A 19,566-nucleotide genomic window follows, 5' to 3' on the forward strand; every position below is an offset into this window, starting at 1 on the left:
AATAGTTTTCATGTATATTGTTATGCGATGAATTGCGATCCGAACATCTCCGAAGATGTTGCGTTCATCGAACGCAATTGCCGAAATGAAGTTCATTTAAGGAATGGAAGTTGAGGTGTAAATATATGAATATGAACGTTTGGTTTACAGATACATGTATGATATATTCACATTTATTCTTATCTGTGCGTTGTTTCGAACGTTGTTAGATAACAATAGTGAATGATGGTATTCGAAATGAAAATTAGTTATTAAAGCAGCAAACTTGCATTATGTTGTAAGAAGTATTTCAGCGCCAACATACAGTCAATCACGTCAGCATGCGAATGTAACCAGTATCAGCACTACTGTGTGCAGGCACTGACATTTGCTGCAGAATTACAATAGCAAACCTCTTGCTGAACATTACTAAGCGTCTCCTAATACGCAGAGGCAGTTAACAGGAATGGTAGGATAAGCTATTTTTATTGATTCACATTGGAACACGTTTCGATACTAATTGCTTTAATATATCTGACTTTCGTACGCACATGCGTGGTGGTTTTATTCAGAACATTCTAGTCACTAAGCATATTTCACAGCAGAACGATGTCAGACAACTTGCTTATATAGACTCCCACGCTTCTGTAAATGTTAGAGCACAGTGGTTGGATTACAAGTTTTTAACTTTGCGAGTAATTCTGTTGACATGGGAAAACGGAACAGTAAGCTGAAAGCAGATGACGTCAAGGGTTTGAAGAATTCTACGTATTGTAAGTACAGGTAGTGGTGTGGTTTGTTTATGTCTCAAGTTATTTGCAATATTTCATTGAAACCACAGGGACAAGAAGATTTCAGCCCAACAGCGAGCTTTGTTAGAGTTAGGGTCATGTCATGTTTTTAATAAAATCGCCGGACATATTCACATCTTATCATTTAGAGGAGCTCTAACAACCAAAATAAATTTAGAAGATTACAAAACTGCCAACATTGCATTTAGTACGAAAATACCTGTTAGTTTTTTTTTAAATTAGTCATTGGAGTCATTAAGACGCTCGCGCATGCGCATACGCAAGTATCTGTAGCCGATTATAAAAAAACGTGGTTACAATTTTGGTTTGGTCAAAGTTAGCCAAAACTGTTATTGATTGGTCAATATGTATTCAATACTTACTTCTATTAATTTAAATGTGCAAACTAACCGAGATATAACATATAATTATATATAACTTAACCAGGTTTTATAAAAATAGTTGCTGAACACTAAGACAACATTTATTTTTGGTTTAGAAAAACGAAATAAGCACTTTAACTATCAAAAGAAATTTGATCGGTGAGTTATACTTGTCAATTGTACTATTTGAGGAAATTTCTTAAAGGCCTAGTTTAAGGAATGTTTGGCATGATAATTCCCTGCTGTGCATCTCTTGCTAATTGCATTGGTGTCACAGTAGGGGCCATTTCCCTGTGTATTCGTTTATTGGCTCAGGGCCATTTAGGGTCCAATTTTATAATAAAACATCCCAAACTGCACAACAGGATACTCAGATTGGAGATCTGATAAGACAATTAGGCAATAAGATTATGATTAATGGGTTCAAATGGAATCAAAGAGGTTGTGTACAAATACACGTTTTTTGGCGTGTGTGTGTGTGTGTGTGTGTGTTTTTTTGTTGTTGTTGTTGTTTTTTTTTTTTTTTTTTTTTGGGGGGGGGGCACTTATAGAAGGCTTAAAATAGGCCATATAAAGGTTTCTGCAAATAATATCTATCTTATTCAACTGTCACAGATAGCTACAGCGAGGGCATTTGAAGTCCTAGCGCTGTATTTCTATAGTATGTAACGTATTTCAAAGTCGGGTAGACAAAATATCAAACGCACAACCAGTAAATAATCCCTAAACTATTGGTATACCATTGAACGGGGAGATGTGCGTCTTACATTTGAAAATAAAAATAAAGATAAACGGATAAAGCTCTAATTCAGTTTGCAGGCGGTGTTTAATTGCAATGCTATTTCGAATTGTAATAAATTGGATGAACACTGTCTACATATCTGCTGAGATTTAACGATGTGCAGTGGGTGATATGTCCCATTATGTGGTAGGTTTTTAGTGTTCGTTATTATATACATGGGTCGATGCATATATTCTGTCTCGTATCAAGGTAAAAAAAAATACCTTAAATAAAAATAACATTTTTCTTCAATATTAGTACCATAAGCAGTTCGTTCTACAAGTTGAAAAGTATCATATTCATTCGCAAATAATTTTTTGTTGAGCCTTAATTTTCACAAACCGTATTATATGTCATATGTGTGATATATTCAAAAGTTTCCTATCTGTGAAAATTTCGGCCGTTCATATCACAAAAATAACGCAAATTTCCCAGCATATGTGACACACTCGTTCAATTAAGTTTTTTAAGGACAACCGCATTCATTGTAGTTTGTGTGTGCTGCTTTGCCCAATATAAAGGATAAAGGTATAGGGTCAGGGTTCATCCTGGTGCTTCGGGCGCGCGGTGCTAGTTGTTAATTTCTACTTATGCGTTTGTTTGTTTGTTCGTTCGTCCATCAATTAACAGAAACGCTGGTACCCTCAGGTTGTCAGGAGTCCTCGAACTTGCTACTCAACATGGCAGTTGAGGAAATAGCCGAGGATGGCCAAATGTGTATAAAATTAACCGTATTCAACCTACTCCAAAGTGCACGCGTAGCCCAATTGCATGGCTGTATCTTTAGCCATTTGTGCATGTTAATAGTTATCCACCACGAACCTGAAGCACCACTAGTTCGCAAAGCCCACATGGGTTAGAGTATAGAGAATATAGAGTTAGAGTACAACATATTCCATACCCTCAACCTTCGGACTTATGGGCATTCAGACCTGCAAGCCTTTGAACTCGCGAGCTATACAATGGAAATCCCAATCCACATTATGATTTAAAGAACACATGCACAACATGAACTTCGAAGTCAAGAATTAGGTGATGCTGCACGCCAAAATGAAGGCTCTGTAACTGATGGTTACCCGAGAAGCTACGCAGTGTGCCCGAGGGTCGGATTTTTATTTTTAACATGAATAATATTTCTTGCAAACCTATTATTATTATTAAGATATAGAAAAATGTAGAAAATGCATATTTGTACATTTCAACAAAATAGTGTGCGACGTTGTTGACTGACGTCATCAAGCGTAGTAAATTTTAATCCAGTGTTGACGTTAATTATTTATTTTCAATTGTAAATGATTAAAAGTCTTACATACTTATACATGTAGTTGCAATTTATTAAAATGACTTAATGAACTGTTTATAAATAAAACACATAAGAAGTGGCGCGTTGTCGCACGTGACACATCTGGCACTGCCAGGTGGAATTTTCTCCAGTACGGCTAAATTCACCGGAAATGTCTATCCGGTGTGCAAGAAAAACGTTTCATTTTTTAACCCAACACAGTGACCAAAGGGAATACGTCACTTTTCAAAATGAGACAGATACGTACAAATAATTCACACCAGTGTGACGTATACGATTTGTGAACAATAAGGCTCACCATGGATACATATATTCACAACAGCAAGGGAGAACGACCCAAGAACCCGGTGACAAAGTCAGTAAAGAGATTTTCTTACATTCGCATCGCAAATGTTCAAGCAATTAATATCGTCTCTTCCAGATGTATCTTACAGTATATTTCAATATCTTCTCTAACCAAGCTCATCTTCTTCGTAATTGTTTTAATATTTGTAATGATCCATTACACGTTTTATTACCAATTACACTAATTTTCCTTTAATTGACTCTCGTTTACTTGAACCCAGTACTAGTAATCTATGAAAACTTCAGTAAAATGTACTTTTTTTTTTTTTCACATACTTGAGTTGTTGAAATTAGATAACCTAGCTGACTCGATTCGAACCGATAATAGGACTCGTTGTAGTAGTTAATTTAGTTTTAATTTAACCTAACAATGTAAAGAAATGTGTGCGAGGATCGATCCCCATTAGGAGACTTAATCAAGCCATCTTAACAAACACGTGAGTACAAGTTTTTACCTAGAAACGGACTCGATAATGATTTATATCGGCTCCCAGCTGTATTCACAATCGACCAGGCCGAAATGTTCTAAAGCGGGCTAGCTGTCAGCTCGACATTTATGAAACAAAACAAAACATTGTCATCATGCCACTTGGGTTAATTAAACGCAAATTTTCTGTATATGTTGTAAAATATTTTGCGTGCCAGGTATACACTTTTATGTAAATGTACTGTGTGTTATAAGATATTTTGCGTGCCAGGTATACACTTTTATGTAAATGTACTGTGTGTTATAAGATATTGTGCGTGCCAGGTATACACTTTTATGTAAATGTACTGTGTGTTATAAGATATTGTGCGTGCCAGGTATACACTTTTATGTAAATGTACTGTGTGTTATAAGATATTTTGCGTGCCAGGTATACACTTTTATGTAAATGTACTGTGTGTTATAAGATATTTTGCGTGCCAGATATACACGTTTATGTAAATGTACTGTGTGTTATAAGATATTATGCGTGCCAGGTATACACTTTTATGTAAATGTACTGTGTGTTATAAGATATTTTGCGTGCCAGGTATACACTTTTATGTAAATGTACTGTGTGTTATAAGATATTTTGCGTGCCAGGTATACACGTTTATGTAAATGTACTGTGTGTTATAAGATATTGTGCGTGCCAGGTATACACGTTTATGTAAATGTACTGTGTGTTATAAGATATTATGCATGCCAGGTATACACGTTTATGTAAATGCACTGTGTTTTACAAGATATTATGCGTGCCAGGTATACACGTTTATGTAAATGTACTGTGTGTTATAAGATATTGTGCCAGGTATACAATTCTACGTACACACACTTTGTGTTGTAAGGTATTTCGTGTTCCAGGTATTCAATTGTATGTACATGTACTGGGTGTATTAAGATATTTCGGGTGTCAGGTGTACAATTTTATGTATATATGCAATGTGTAAAGTGATATACTTTGCGTGTCAGATATACGAATAACGTATATGTACTGTGTATGGTAAGATATTTGGCGTATTAGGTATACGAATAACTTTAATGTACTTTATATTTGGTATGTATTCTGTGAATGGTAAGATAGTTCACGTGTTAGGTATACGATTTAAGTATGCATTCTATGAATGGTAAGATATTTCGCGTGCTAGGTATACGATTTAGGTATGCATTCTGTGAATGGTAAGATATTTCGCGTGCTAGGTATACGATTTAGGTATGCATTCTGTGAATGGTAAGATATTTCGCGTGTTAGGTATACGATTTAGGTATGTTTTCTGTGAATGGTAAGATATTTCGCGTGCTAGGTATACGATTTAGGTATGTTTTCTGTGAATGGTAAGATATTTCGCGTGCTAGGTATACGATTTAGGTATGCATTCTGTGAATGGTAAGATATTTCGCGAGTTAGGTATCCGATTTAGGTATGCATTCTGTGAATGGTAAGATATTTCGCGTGTTAGGTATACGATTTAGGTATGCATTCTGTGAATGGTAAGATATTTCGCGTGCTAGGTATACGATTTAGGTATGTGCTATGTGAATGGTATGATATTTCGCGTGTTAGGTATACGATTTAGGTATGTTTTCTGTGAATGGTAAGATATTTCGCGTGTTAGGTATACGATTTAGGTATGTTTTCTGTGAATGGTAAGATATTTTGCGTGTTAGGTATACGATTTAGGTATGTGTTCTATGAATGGTAAGATATTTCGCGTGCTAGGTATACGATTTAGGTATGTTTTCTGTGAATGGTAAGATATTTCGCGTGTTAGGTATACGATTTAGGTATGTTTTCTGTGAATGGTAAGATATTTCGCGTGTTAGGTATACGATTTAGGTATGTGTTCTATGAATGGTAAGATATTTCGCGTGTTAGGTATACGATTTAGGTATGTTTTCTGTGAATGGTAAGATATTTCGCGTGTTAGGTATACGATTTAGGTATGTTTTCTGTGAATGGTAAGGTATTTCACCTGCTAGGTATACGATTTAGGTATGTTTTCTGTGAATGGTAAGATATTTCGCGTGCTAGGTATACGAATTAGGTATGTATTCTATGAATGGTAAGATATTTCGCGTGCTAGGTATACGAATTAGGTATGTATTCTATGAATGGTAAGATATTTCGCGTGCTAGGTATACGATTTAGGTATGTATTCGGTGAATGGTAAGATATTTCGCGTGCTAAGTATACGATTTAGGTATGTTTTCTGTGAATGGTAAGGTATTTCGCGTGCTATGTATACGATTTATGTATGTGCTATGTGAATGGTAAGGTATTTTGCGAGTTAGGTATACGATTGAGGTATGTATTCTGTGAATGGTAAGGTATTTCGCGTGCTAGGTATACGATTTAGGTATGTGCTATGTGAATGGTAAGGTATTTCGCGAGTTAGGTATACGATTGAGGTATGTATTCTGTGAATGGTAAGGTATTTTGCGTGCTAGGTATACGATTTAGGTATGTGCTATGTGAATGGTAAGATATTTCGCGTGTTAGGTATACGATTTAGGTATGTGCTATGTGAATGGTAAGGTATTTCGCGTGTTAGGTAAACGATTTAGGTATGTGCTATGTGAATGGTAAGGTATTTCGCGTGTTAGGTATACGATTTAGGTATGTGCTATGTGAATGGTAAGGTATTTCGCGTGTTAGGTATACGATTTAGGTATGTGCTATGTGAATGGTAAGGTATTTCGCGTGTTAGGTATACGATTTAGGTATGTGCTATGTGAATGGTAAGGTATTTCGCGTGCTAGGTATACCAATAGCGTATGTATTCTGTGAATGGTAAGCTATTTCGCGTGTAAGGTATACGATATAGGTATGTATTCTGTGAATGGTAAGCTATTTCGCGTGTTAGGTATACGATTTAGGTATGTGCTATGTGAATGGTGAGGTATTTCGCGTGTTAGGTCTACGATTTAGGTATGTGCTACGTGAATGGTGAGGTATTTCGCGTGCTAGGTATACGATTTAGGTATGTGTTCTGTGAATGGTAAGATATTTCGCGTGCTAGGTACACGATTTAGGTATGTGCTATGTGAATGGTAAGATATTTCGCGAGTTAGGTATACGATTTAGGTATGTGTTCTGTGAATAGTAAGATATTTCACGTGCTAGGTATACGATTTAGGTATGTTTTCTGTGAATGGTAAGATATTCCGCGTGCTAGGTATACGATTTAGGTATGTGTTCTGTGAATGGTAAGATATTTCGCGTGTTAGGTGTACGATTTAGGTATGTGTTCTGTGAATGGTAAGATATTCCGCGTGCTAGGTATACGATTTAGGTATGTTTTCTGTGAATGGTAAGATATTTCACCTGCTAGGTATACGATTTAGGTATGTGTTCTGTAAATGGTAAGATATTTCGCGTGTTAGGTATACGATTTAGGTATGTGTTCTGTGAATGGTAAGATATTTCGCGTGCTAGGTATACGATTTAGGTATGTGCTATGTGAATGGTAAGGTATTTCGCGTGCTAGGTATACGATTTAGGTATGTGCTATGTGAATGGTAAGGTATTTCGCGTGTTAGGTATACGATTTAAGTATGTTTTCTGTGAATGGTAAGATATTTTGCGTGCTAGGTATATTATTTAGGTATGTTTTCTGTGAATGGTAGGATATTTCGCGAGTTAGGTATACGATTTAGGTATGTTTTCTGTGAATGGTAGGATATTTCGCAAGTTAGGTATACGATTTAGTTATGTTTTCTGTGAATGGTAAGATATTTCGCGTGCTAGGTATACGATTCGGGTATGTGTTCGGTGTAAAGTCAGATATTTTGCGTGTTAGGTATACGATTTGGGTATGTGTTCGGTGTAAAGTCAGATATTTTGCGTGTTAGGTATACGATTTGGGTATGTGTTCGGTGTAAAGTCAGATATTTCGCGTACTAGGTATACGATTTGGGTATGTGTTCGGTGTAAAGTCAGATATTTTGCGTGTTAGGTATACGATTTACGTATATGTACTTTATAAAGTAAGATATTTCGTTTTCCTGATGTATTAAAGGTAAATAAATATTTTTAGTTGATACATTTTCAACACTTGCTAATAGGAACAGTTGATTTCCTTTCCTTCTTATGAAATATACAATTATTGTTGAAAATAAAAACAAAAACATATCATAAAACTAAACTATTCGGTACAAGTTCGTTGTAGATAAAACATCGGAACGAGATCTCTTCCTTTAGTAATGTTGCAACATCATGGTTATTGTAATAAACTATTAATTGTTTTACTCACTCACTACTTATATCATCACTTCTTCTCATATTCATAACCCATCAGAAACGCGAGACTGCATATCGTTTTTTTTTTCGACTGTACTAAGTCAACAGCAAAATAAAATATTTCGTCTTTTCCTACCAAAATGACATTGATTATTGCCTTGATGATAGTAAGCGGTTATAGTTAGTCCCAAGAAAGTACAGAAATCCTATAGTTTATATTCCAGAAGTATATTACACGTGTAGAAGTAAATCATATTAAAATGTAATTATTTTCGCTTTGCCGCAAAGGCGATTTTTGTTTTTTGTTTTGTTACTGGTACCTAAACTTTCATATTGTCAGCTGGAAGGGGAAAACATAATGAAACACTTTTTTGTTCGAATTTGTGCCAGTTAACATTTCGATTGTAGGTGAAATGTGAAAGTGTTTTTGTATATTAACATCAATCGGGAAACAATCTTCGGTCTGTATTTTAATGTTCTTCAATAAGTCCCCACTTACCGTAAAATGTTATTGAAAAAGCTGATTTTCATCGATAACGATTCTGTCTAGATCTAAGTTTCAGCTAAAGCTTTAATTCATAATAGCGAGCTGCAAATCGTGTCTGTGGGTTCGAGTAACTTATCAGATATTGCTATATTATTGTTCCCTAACATGGAAGTCATGTTGGTGAATTTGAACCGAAATGGTAGATTCATCAACATTGGATGCAGTACCATGTAATATTCTCTGGTTTTATTGTTTGCCACAGGAAAATGTGAATTGTTTTGTAATTATGGTAGCATATACATGTAGTGCTATATTCCTGAATACTGTGTGTAACTCTGAATATGCACACTGACTGATGTATCAACTCTTGCTAATTCGACATTACTCCTATAATATATGGAGAAAGGTGTCACGATATGCTTGCAAAACAATAACGTAGCACTGGCAATGCTGGTCTACTAGGTATATATATTTATATATATATATGCTTTAGCAACATCAGCAGGAGCTTGAAGCTGGTCATGTAGTTGCATATATGTATAAGTTTATTACTTAAGTATATGATATACGCAACATTCACTTGTGGTAGGTAAAAGTGACACGTTCTAACCGGATCTTAAACATGTTTTGTTCGGAAGGGCTCATATTCATTCAAGGCTTCCACCACTTACATTCTACCCAACTGATTAATCACTGGGCGTCGTTGTTAATGATGCAGAGTGACAGCTAGTGCACTGAAGACAAGTCTTCTAGACAGGTTATGTTAGATGAATACATCCACTGGTGTGCAAGGAAATGACGTCATATATATTCTTGAGCATGGCACGGTAATAAGTAAATGATGAATCATGAGTCTCAAATAAACAAAAGGAATACACGCGGCGGGTATCAAGGCTCATCTGTCTTTCGTTTATAAAAATGCGGCATAGCTGAATATTTTTTGCCGTAGTAATGAGACTACCCAGTAGACTCGTTTTCCAAGTCAACCCATGTTCGACTGACCTAAATGGTTATCCTATCGTTAGTCGGTTAAGCTATATTGATGCGCGTGTGGTCTGTTAGTGGTGTTTGTGTTTGTGTCTCTAGCTCATTGTCGCTTTGGAACTTCTATTGTGCTACTTAACACGGACTATTTATGAATTTTCGACTACTGTCCCTGAAGTTTTCATGTATTAGTGGTATTAGTGGTTAATATATGCGTATTGTCATTGTGAACAGCATAGCAGCCACAATGCTACAATGATCTCCAAAGATTATATCATTCTGTTATATTGAACAGTTTTCAAGACAATGACGTTATTGGAGACAACAACAATAACACTAATATACTATCCAGACATTTTCGAGCTTAAATACAGTTTGAAAATAAGTCAAAATGAAAGGCCACAAACCCAATGGCTAACAATAGAACACAAACCAAGTGGCCAACCATAAAACGCAAGCCGAGCGGCCAACCATAGAACGCAGGCCGAATGGCCAACCATAGAACACAAGCCCAATGGCCAAACTTAGAACACAACCAAGGGGCCAACTATAGAACGCAAGCCCAAATGGCCAACCATATAACACAAACCGAATGGTCAAACATATAACACAACCAAATCGCCAACCATATGACACAAACTAATTGGCCAACCATATAACACAACCCGATGCCCAACCATATGACACAATCAAATGGCCAGCCATATGACACAACCAAATGGCCAACTAATAACACGACTAAATGGCCAACCATATGACACAAACCCAATAGCCAACCATATAACACAACCAAATGGTCAACCATACAGCACAACACAATGGCCAAACATATAACTAGACTAAATGGCCAACCATATAACACGACTAAATGGCCAACCATATGACACAAACCCAATGACCAACCATATAACACGACCAAATGGACAACAATATAACACAACCTAATGGTCAAACATATAACACAACCAAATGGCCAACCATATGACAAAAACTAAATGGCCAACCATATTACACAACCCAATGGCCAACTAATAACACGACTAAATGGCCAACCGTATGACACAAACCCAATAGCCAACCATATAACACAACCAAATGGACAACCATATAACACAAAACAATGGCCAAACATATAACTAGACTAAATGGCCAACCATATAACACAAAACAATGGCCAAGCATATAACTAGACTAAATGGCCAACCATATAACACAACCAAATGGCCAACCTTATAACACAACCATATGGCCAACCATATAACTCAACCAAATGGATGCCATGAGACGTCGAAAGCCATGGGACGGCATAAGCCATTGGACAGCGAAAGCCATGGGACAGCGAAAGCCATGGGACGGCATAAGCCATTGGACGGCGAAAGCCATGGGACGGCATAAGCCATTGGACGGCGAAAACCATGGGACAGCGGAAGCCATAGGACGGCGAAAGCCATGGGACGGCGAAAGCCATGGGATGGCGGAAGCCATGGGACGGCGAAAGCCATGGGACGGTGGAAGCCATCGACGGCGGAAGCCATGGGACGGGAAAAGCCATGGGACGGCGAAAGCCAAGGGACGATGGACACAAATGACATATGACACAAACCCAATGGCCAACCATATCACACGACTAAATGGCCAACCATATAACACGACTAAATGGCCAACCATATGACACAAACCCAATGACCAACCATATAACACGACCAAATGGACAACAATATAACACAACCTAATGGTCAAACATATAACACAACCAAATGGCCAACCATATGACAAAAACTAAATGGCCAACCATATTACACAACCCAATGGCCAACTAATAACACGACTAAATGGCCAACCGTATGACACAAACCCAATAGCCAACCATATAACACAACCAAATGGACAACCATATAACACAAAACAATGGCCAAACATATAACTAGACTAAATGGCCAACCATATAACACAAAACAATGGCCAAGCATATAACTAGACTAAATGGCCAACCATATAACACAACCAAATGGCCAACCTTATAACACAACCATATGGCCAACCATATAACTCAACCAAATGGATGCCATGAGACGTCGAAAGCCATGGGACGGCATAAGCCATTGGACAGCGAAAGCCATGGGACAGCGAAAGCCATGGGACGGCATAAGCCATTGGACGGCGAAAGCCATGGGACGGCATAAGCCATTGGACGGCGAAAACCATGGGACAGCGGAAGCCATAGGACGGCGAAAGCCATGGGACGGCGAAAGCCATGGGATGGCGGAAGCCATGGGACGGCGAAAGCCATGGGACGGTGGAAGCCATCGACGGCGGAAGCCATGGGACGGGAAAAGCCATGGGACGGCGAAAGCCAAGGGACGATGGACACAAATGACATATGACACAAACCCAATGGCCAACCATATCACACGACTAAATGGCCAACCATATAACACGACTAAATGGCCAACCATATGACACAAACCCAATGACCAACCATATAACACGACCAAATGGACAACAATATAACACAACCTAATGGTCAAACATATAACACAACCAAATGGCCAACCATATGACAAAAACTAAATGGCCAACCATATTACACAACCCAATGGCCAACTAATAACACGACTAAATGGCCAACCGTATGACACAAACCCAATAGCCAACCATATAACACAACCAAATGGACAACCATATAACACAAAACAATGGCCAAACATATAACTAGACTAAATGGCCAACCATATAACACAAAACAATGGCCAAGCATATAACTAGACTAAATGGCCAACCATATAACACAACCAAATGGCCAACCTTATAACACAACCATATGGCCAACCATATAACTCAACCAAATGGATGCCATGAGACGTCGAAAGCCATGTGACGGCATAAGCCATTGGACAGCGAAAGCCATGGGACAGCGAAAGCCATGGGACGGCATAAGCCATTGGACGGCGAAAGCCATGGGACGGCATAAGCCATTGGACGGCGAAAACCATGGGACAGCGGAAGCCATAGGACGGCGAAAGCCATGGGACGGCGAAAGCCATGGGATAGCGGAAGCCATGGGACGGCGAAAGCCATGGGACGGTGGAAGCCATCGACGGCGGAAGCCATGGGACGGGAAAAGCCATGGGACGGCGAAAGCCAAGGGACGATGGACACAAATGACATATGACACAAACCCAATGGCCAACCATATCACACGACTAAATGGCCAACCATATAACACGACTAAATGGCCAATCATATGAGTCAAACCCAATGGCCAACCATATAACACGACCAAATGGCCAACAATATAACACAACCGAATGGTCAAACATATAACACAACCAAATGGCCAACCATATGACACAAACTAAATGGCCAAACATATTTCACAACCCAATGGCCAACTAATAACAAGACTAAATGGCCAACCGTATGACACAAACCCAATAGCCAACCATATAACACAACCAAATGGTCAACCATATAACACAAAACAATGGCCAAACATATAACTAGACTAAATGGCCAACCATATGACACAAACCCAATGGCCAACCATATGACAGAGCCAAATGACCAACCATATAGCATAACCCAATGGCCAAACATATAACACAACCCAATGGTCAAACATATAACATCACCCAATGTTCAAACATATAACACAACCCAATGGTCAAACATATAACACGACTAAATGGCCAACCATATGACACAAACCCAATAGCCAACCATATAACACGACCAAATGGCCAACAATATAACACAACCGAATGGTCAAACAAATAACACAACCAAATGGCCAACCATATGACACAAACTAAATGGCCAAACATATTTCACAACCCAATGGCCAACCATATAACAAGACTAAATGGCCAACCGTATGACACAAACCCAATAGCCAACCATATAACACAACCAAATGGTCAACCATATAACAAAAAAACAATGGCCAAACATATAACTAGACAAAATGGCCAACCGTATGACATAAACCCAATGGCCAACCATATGACACAGCCAAATGACCAACCATATAGCATAACCCAATGGCCAAACATATAACACAACCCAATGGTCAAACATATAACATCACCCAATGTTCAAACATATAACACAACCCAATGGTCAAACATAAAACACGACCAATGTTCATACATATACCACAACCCAATGGTCAAACATATAACACAACCCAATGGTCAAACATATAACACGACCCAATGGTCAACCATGTAACACGACCAAATGGCAAACCGTATGACACAAACCCAATGGCTTACCATATGACACAACCAAATGGCTAATTGTATGACACAAACCCAATGAATAACCTTCCATATAACACGACCAAATGGTCATCCATACAACACGACCAAAATGCCAACCATATAGCACAACCAAATGGCCAACCATATAACACGACCAAATGGCCAACCATATAACACAACCAAATGGCCAACCATATAACACAAACCCAGTTGCCAACCATATAACATAATCAAATGGCCAACCATATAACACGACCAAATGTTCAACCATATAACACAACCCAATGGCCAACCATATAACACAACAAAATGGCCAACCATAATTATAACACAACCCAATGGCCAACCATATAACACAACAAAATGGCCAACCATAATTATAACACAACCCAATGGCCAACCATATAACTCAATGGGACAATGGAAGCCATGGGACGATGGAAGCCATGGGACGGTGGAAGCCATGGGACGATGGAAGCCATGGGACAGTGGAAGCCATGGGTCGGTGGAAGCAATGGGACGGTGGAAGCCATGGGACGGTGGAAGCCATGTGAAGATGGAAGCCATGGGACGGTGGAAGCCATGGAACGATGGAAACCATGGGACGGTGTAAGCCATGGGACGATGGAAGCCATGGGACGGTGGAAGCCATGGTACGGTGGAAGCAATGGGACGGTGGAAGCCATGGGACTGTGGAAGCCATGTGAAGATGGAAGACATGGGACGGTGGAAGCCATGGGACGATGGAAACCATGGGACGGTGGAAGCCATGTGACGGTGGAAGCCATGGGACGATGGAAGCCATGGGACGGTGGAAGCCATGGGACGATGGAAGCCATGGGACGGCGGAAGCCATGGGACGATGGAAGCCATGGGACGGTGGAAACCATGGGAAGATGGAAGCCATGGGACGATGGAATACATTAGAGGATGGAAGCCATGGGACGGTGGAAGCCATGGGACGATGGAAGCAATGGGACAGTGGAAGCCATGGGACGGTGGAAGCCATGGGAAGATGGAAGCCATGGGACGGTGGAAGCCATGGGACGACGAGAGAAGCCATAAGACAGTGGAAGCCATGGGACGGTTGAAGCCATGGGGCGATGAAAGCCTTGGGACAGTTGAAGCCATGGGACGATGGAAACATGGGACGATTGAAGCCATGGGACAAGGGGTGGAAGCCATGGGACGATTGAAGCCGTGGGACGAGGGAAGCCATGGGACGAGGGAAGACATGGGACAATGGAAGTCATTGGAAGGCGGAAGCCATGTGACGAGGGAAACCATTGGACGAGGGAAGCCATGGGACGACGAGGGAAGCCATTGGACAGTGGAAGCCATGGGACGGTTGACGCCATGGGGCGATGGAAGCCATGGGACAGTTGAAGCCATGGGAAGATGGAACCATGGGACGATTGAAGCCATGGGACAAGGGGTGGAAGCCATGGGACGATGAAAGCCATGGGACAATGGAAGCCATTGGACGGTGGAAGCCATGCGGCAATGGAAGTCATGGGACGATGAAAGTAATGGGACGATGGAAGCCATGGGACGATGGAAGCCATGGGACGGTGGAAGCCATGGGACGGTGGAAGCCATGGGACGATGGAAGCCATGGGACTGTGGAAGCCATGGGACGATGGAAGCCATGGGACGATGGAAGCCATGGGACTGTGGAAGCCATGGGACGATGGAAGCCATGGGACGATGGAAGCCATGGGACGGTGGACTCCATGGGACGATGGAAGTCATGAGACGATGGAAGCCATGGGACGGTGGAAGCCATGGGACGATGGAAACCATGGGACGATGGAAGCTATGGGACGGTGGAAGCCATTGGGCGATGGAAGCCATGTGAAAATAGAAGCCATGGGACGGAGAAGCCGTGGGACGAGGGAAGCCATGGGACAGTGGAAGCCATGGGACGTTGAAGCCATTGGGCGATTAAAGCCATGTGACGAGGGAAGCCATTGGACGAGGGAAGCCATGGACAGTGAAAGCCATGGGACGGTGGAAGCCATTGGGCGGTGGAAGCCATGGGACGATGGAAGCCATGGGACGATGGAAGCCATGGGACTGTGGAAGCCACGGGACAATGGAAGCCATGGGACTGTGGAAGCCATGGGACGATGAAAACCATGGGACGGTGGAAGCCATTGGGCGATGGAAGCCATGTGATTAGAGAAGCCACTGGGCGATGGAAGCCATGAGGCAAGGGAAGCCATGGGACGGTGGAAGCCATGGGACAGTGGAAGCCAGGAGTCGAGGGATGGAAGCCATGGGACAGTGGAAGCCATGAGTCGAGGGGTGGAAACTATGGGGCGGTGGAAGCCATGGGACGGTGGAAGCCATGGGACGATGGAAGCCATGGGACGGTGGAAGCCATGGGACGGTGGAAACCATGGGAAGATGGAAGCCATGGGACGATGGACTGCATTAGAGGATGGAAGCCATGGGACGGTGGAAGCCATGGGACGATGGAAGCAATGGGACGGTGGAAGCCATGGGACGGTGGAAGCCATGGGAAGATGGAAGCCATGGGACGGTGGAAGCCATGGGACGACGAGGGAAGCCATAATACAGTGAAAGCCATGGGACGGTTGAAGCCATGGGGCGATGAAAGCCTTGGGACAGTTGAAGCCATGGGACGATGGAACCATGGGACGATTGAAGCCATGGGACAAGGGGTGGAAGCCATGGGACGATTGAAGCCGTGGGACAGTAGAAGCCATGGGACGAGGGAAGACATGGGACAATGGAAGTCATTGGATGGTGGAAGACATGTGACGAGGGAAGCCATTGGACGAGGGAAGCCATGGGACGACGAAGGAAGCCATGGGACAGTGGAAGCCATGGGACGGTTGACGCCATGGGGCGATGGAAGCAATGGGACAGTTGAAGCCATGGGACGATTGAACCATGGGACGATTGAAGCCATGGGACGAGGGGTGGAAGCCATGGGACGATGAAAGCCATGGGACAATGGAAGCCATTGGACGGTGGAAGCCATGCGGCAATGGAAGCCATGGGACGATGGAAGTCATGGGACGATGGAAGTCATGGGACGATGGAAGCCATTGGACGGTGGAAGCCATGAGAAGATGGAAGCCATGGGACGGTGGAAGCCATGGGACGATGGAAACCATGGGACGGTGGAAGCCATGGGACGATGGAAACCATGGGACGGTGGAAGCCATGAGAAGATGGAAGCCATGGGACGGTGGAAGCCATGGGACGATGGAAACCATGGGACAGTGGCAGCTATGGGACGGTGGAAGCCATGGGACGATGGAAGCCATGAGAAGATGGAAGCCATGGGACGGTGGAAGCCATTAGACGATGGAATCCATGGGACAGTGGCAGCTATGGGACGGTGGAAGCCATGGGACGATGGAAGCCATGAGAAGATGGAAGCCATGGGACGGTGGAAGCCATGGGACGATGGAAACCATGGGACGGTGGAAGCCATGGGACGATAGAAACCATGGGACGATGGAAGCCATGGGACAGTGGAAGCTATGGGACGGTGGAAGCCATGGGACAGTGGAAGCTATGGGACGGTGGAAGCCATGGGACGATGGAAGCCATGGGACGATGGAAGCCATGGGACAGTGGAAGCTATGGGACGGTGGAAGCCATGGGACAGTGGAAGCTATGGGACGGTGGAAGCCATGTGAAAATAGAAGCCATGGGACGGAGAAGCCGTGGGACGAGGGAAGCCATGGGCCAATGGAAGCCATGGGACGGTGGAAGCCATTGGGCGATTGAAGACATGTGACGAGGGAAGCCATTGGACGAGAGAAGCCATGGGACAGTGGAAGCCATGGGACGGTGCAAGCCATTAGGCGGTGGAAGCCATGGGACGGTGGAAGCCATGGGACGATGGAAGCCATGAGGCAAGGGAAGCCATGAGACAGTGGAAGCCATGAGTCGAGGGATGGAAGCCATGAGACAGTGGAAGCCATGAGTCGAGGGTTGGAAACCATGGGGCGATGGAAGCAAAGGGACGGTTGAAGCCATGAGTCGAAGCCATGGGACGATGGAAGCCAAAGGACGATGAAAGCCATTAGACGGTGAAGGCAAATGATACATTGGAATCCATGGGACAGTGGAAGCCATGAGTCGAGGGTTGGAAGCCATGGGACGGTGCAGCCATGAGACGGTGGAAGCCATGGGACGGTGGAAGCCATGGAACAGTGGAAGCCATGAGTCGAGGGTGGAAGCCATGGGACAATGGAAGCCATGGGATGATGAAAGCCATTAGACGGTGAAGGCAAATGACACATTGGAAACCATGGGACGGTGGAAGCCATGAGACGGTGGAAGCCATTGGACGGACGAAGCCATGGGACGGTGAAAGCCATGGGACGGTGGAAGCCATGAGACGATAGAAGCCATGGGATGGTGAAAGCCATCAGACGATGGAAGCCATGGGACGGTAGAAGCCATGGGACGGTGAAAGCCATGGGACGGTGGAAGCCATGAAATGGTGGAAGCCATGAGACGATGGAAGCCATGGGATGGTGGAAGCCATGAGACGATGGAAGCCATGGGATGGTGGAAGCCATGGGACGGTAAAATCCATGGGATGGTGGAAGCCATGAGACGATGGAAACCATGGGATGGTCAAAGTCATGAGACGATGGAAGCCATGGGTCGTAGGAAGCCATGAGATGGTGGAAGCCATGGGGTGGTGGAAGCTATGAGACGGTTGAAGCCATAAGACGGTGGAAGCCATGGTATGGTGGAAGCCATTAGACAATGGAAGCCATGGGACGGTGGAAGCCATGAAATTGTGGAAGCCATGAGACGATGGAAGCCATGGGATTGTGGAAGCCATGAGACGGTGGAAGCCATGGGACGGTGGAAGCCATGAGACGGTGGAAGCCGTTAGACAATGGAAGCCATGGGATGGTGGAAGCCATGAGACAGTGGAAGCCATTAGACAATGGAAGCCATGAGACGGTGGAAGCCTTGAGACGGTGGAAGCCATTAGACATTGGAAGCCATGGGATGGTGGAATCCATGAGACGGTGGAAGCCATGAGGCGATGGAAGCCATGGGATGGTTGAAGCCATGGGACGATGAAAGCCATGGGACGATGGAAGCCATGGGATGATGGAAGCCATTAGACAGTGAATGCAAATGACACATTGGAAGCCATGGGACGGTGGAAGCCATGAGACGATGGAAGCCATGGGATGGTGAAAGCCATGAGACGATGGAAGCCATGGGATGGTGGAAGCCATGAGACGGTGGAAGCCATTAGACAATGGAAGCCATGGGATGGTGGAAGCCATGGGATGGTTGAAGCCATGAGACGATTGAAGCCATGGGATGATGGAAGCCATGGGACGGTGGAAGTCATTAGACAATGGAAGCCATGGGATGGTGGAAGCCATGGTACGGTGGAAGCCATTAGACAATGGAAGCCATGGGATGGTGGAAGCCATGAGACGGTGGAAGCCATGAGGCGATGGAAGCCATGGGATGGTGGAAGCCATGGGACGGTGGAAGCCATGAGACGGTGGAAGCCATGAGACGG

General features: G+C 42.9%; 1 protein-coding gene across 1 annotated transcript in view; it reads left to right on the forward strand.

Annotated features, from left to right (window-relative positions):
- Window positions 1-581: 581 nt before the first annotated feature.
- LOC128222754 (neuronal calcium sensor 1-like) overlaps window positions 582-19,566 on the forward strand; it is a 72,064-nt gene continuing 53,079 nt past the window's right edge. The window contains exon 1 of the mRNA XM_052931866.1: window positions 582-752. Coding sequence (XP_052787826.1) covers window positions 689-752 — 64 coding nt within the window. The 5' untranslated portion in view covers window positions 582-688. The remainder of the gene's footprint in view (window positions 753-19,566) is intronic.

Source organism: Mya arenaria, chromosome 17 (assembly GCF_026914265.1).
Source record: "Mya arenaria isolate MELC-2E11 chromosome 17, ASM2691426v1".
NCBI classification, from domain to species: domain Eukaryota; kingdom Metazoa; phylum Mollusca; class Bivalvia; order Myida; family Myidae; genus Mya; species Mya arenaria.